This window comes from Penaeus vannamei, chromosome 27 (assembly GCF_042767895.1).
Source record: "Penaeus vannamei isolate JL-2024 chromosome 27, ASM4276789v1, whole genome shotgun sequence".
Lineage (NCBI taxonomy): Eukaryota > Metazoa > Arthropoda > Malacostraca > Decapoda > Penaeidae > Penaeus > Penaeus vannamei.
Window position 1 is genome coordinate 23,304,589 of NC_091575.1, and position 2,500 is coordinate 23,307,088.

Here is a 2,500-nt window from a genome sequence, read left to right on the forward strand (position 1 = left end):
TGGTGGAGCATCAGCTGGTGCAGCTGGATCAGCAGGTTTTGGAGCTGGTGGAGCATCAGCCGGTGCAGCTGGATCAGCAGGATTTGGAGCCGGAGGAGCATCAGCCGGTGCAGCTGGATCAGCAGGTTTTGGAGCCGGAGGAGCATCAGCTGGTGCAGCTGGATCAGCAGGTTTTGGAGCTGGTGGAGCATCAGCCGGTACAGCTGGATCAGCAGGATTTGGAGCCGGAGGAGCATCAGCTGGTGCAGCTGGATCAGCAGGATTTGGAGCTGGCGGAGCAGCAGGTGCAGCTGGATCAGCAGGATTTGGAGCCGGAGGAGCATCAGCTGGATCAGCAGGTTTCGGAGCCGGTGGAACTGGAGGTGCAGCTGGATCAGCAGGATTTGGAGCCGGAAGTGCAGCTGGATCAGCAGGTTTTGGAGCCGGAGGAGCATCAGCTGGATCAGCAGGTTTCGGAGCCGGTGGAGCTGGAGGTGCAGCTGGATCAGCAGGATTTGGAGCCGGAAGTGCAGCTGGATCAGCAGGTTTTGGAGCCGGAGGAGCATCAGCTGGTGCAGCTGGATCAGCAGGATTTGGAGCTGGTGGAGCAGCAGGTGCAGCTGGATCAGCAGGATTTGGAGTTGGTGGAGCATCAGCTGGATCAGCAGGATTTGGAGCTGGCGGAGCAGCAGGTGCAGCTGGATCAGCAGGTTTTGGAGCTGGTGGAGCATCAGCTGGTGCAGCTGGATCAGCAGGATTTGGAGCTGGTGGAGCATCAGCCGGTGCAGCTGGATCAGCAGGTTTCGGAGCCGGTGGAGCTGGAGGTGCAGCTGGATCAGCAGGATTTGGAGCTGGTGGATCAGCAGGATTTGGAGCTGGTGGAGCAGCAGGTGCAGCTGGATCAGCAGGTTTTGGAGCTGGTGGAGCATCAGCTGGTGCAGCTGGATCAGCAGGTTTTGGAGCCGGAGGAGCATCAGCTGGTGCAGCTGGATCAGCAGGTTTTGGAGCCGGAGGAGCATCAGCTGGTGCAGCTGGATCAGCAGGTTTTGGAGCCGGTGGAGCTGGAGGTGCAGCTGGATCAGCAGGATTTGGAGCCGGAGGTGCAGCTGGATCAGCAGGTTTTGGAGCTGGTGGAGCATCAGCTGGTGCAGCTGGATCAGCAGGTTTCGGAGCTGGTGGAGCTGGAGCAGCAGGTGCTGGAACTGGAGCCACATTATTCACAAGCTTTGGTCCAGGCGCAGCTGGTTCTGTTGGGACATTTGGTAGCGGTGCCCCTGTATTTGTGGTACATCCAAATCTCATTGGAGGAGCTGGTGCAACCCATACAACAACAGGCTCATTCGGCCAGCCAAGTTTTGCTGCTTTGGTAGGTGGCCCTGGACATGCAGGAGGAGCATCTGTTAGCACCCACAGCGCTGCGGGTCAAACTGGCCAGCCCACATCTTTCTTCATCCTCGGAGGATCAGGAGGTGCAGGAGCAGGTGCTGGTGCTGCAACTGGCTCTGGTTTTGGAACTGGTGGAGCCGGTGGTGCTGCATCTAGCACAGCAGGATCAGCTGGTTTTGGAGCTGGTGGAGTTGGATCCTCTGGTTTTGGAGCTGGTGGAGCAGGTGGTGCAGCAGCTAGTGCCGCTGGATCGGGTGGTTTTGGAGCTGGTGGAGCTGGGTCCTCTGGTTTTGGAGCTGGTGGAGCAGGTGGTGCAGCAGCTAGTGCCGCTGGATCGACTGGTTTTGGAGCTGGTGGAGTTGGATCTTCTGGTTTTGGAGCTGGTGGAGCAGGTGGTGCAGCAGCTAGTGCCGCTGGATCGACTGGTTTTGGAGCTGGTGGAGCTGGATCCTCTGGTTTTGGAGCTGGTGGAGCAGGTGGTGCAGCAGCTAGTGCCGCTGGATCGACTGGTTTTGGAGCTGGTGGATTTGGGTCTTCTGGTTTTGGAGCTGGTGGAGCTGGATCCTCTGGTTTTGGAGCTGGTGGAGCAGGTGGTGCAGCAGCTAGTGCAGCTGGGTCGACTGGTTTTGGAGCAGGTGGAATTGGGTCTTCTGGTTTTGGAGCTGGTGGAGCTGGATCCTCTGGTTTTGGAGCTGGCGGAGCAGGTGGTGCAGCAGCTAGTGCCGCTGGATCCGCAGGTTTTGGAGCTGGATCTTCTGGCTTCGGAGCTGGAGGTTTTGGCACTGGTGGTGCAGCAGCAAGTGCTTCTGGAGCTGCTTCTGCTGGAACATCTGGATTTACTGGTACTGGATTCCCCATTGCATCGGCCCTCACCAGCGCTCCTCAAGGCTCTGCATCTACAAGTGCCTCTGCAGGGTCGACTACAGGATTTACGACAGGTGGCGGAAGTTCTACCGTGTCATTCTCTAGTGGGGCTCCAGTAGCTGCTGCTCTCACAAGTACACCGCATAGTTCTACTTCTGCAGCTTCTGCTGCTTCATCTGCAGCATCAGCAGGTTCCAGTGGTTCAGGATTTGGTGCAAGTGGAGCAAGTGCTGCTGCTGCTGCAGGTTCTGCAGGTAGTAATATTGGACAG

At 58.0% G+C, this 2,500-nt stretch overlaps 1 protein-coding gene across 6 annotated transcripts in view; it reads left to right on the plus strand.

Annotated features, from left to right (window-relative positions):
• Nucleotides 1-2,500, plus strand: part of LOC113824564 (spidroin-1) — a 7,169-nt gene that overhangs the window by 3,460 nt on the left and 1,209 nt on the right. The window contains exons 4-5 of one of the 6 annotated variants that reach the window (XM_070141011.1): nucleotides 1-887; nucleotides 1,023-2,500. The exon at nucleotides 1-887 is cut by the window's left edge and continues 386 nt beyond it; the exon at nucleotides 1,023-2,500 is cut by the window's right edge and continues 1,209 nt beyond it. In XM_070141011.1, coding sequence (XP_069997112.1) covers nucleotides 1-887; nucleotides 1,023-2,500 — 2,365 coding nt within the window. The other 5 variants (XM_070141009.1, XM_070141010.1, XM_070141012.1 and 2 more) reach the window with 5 other exon arrangements.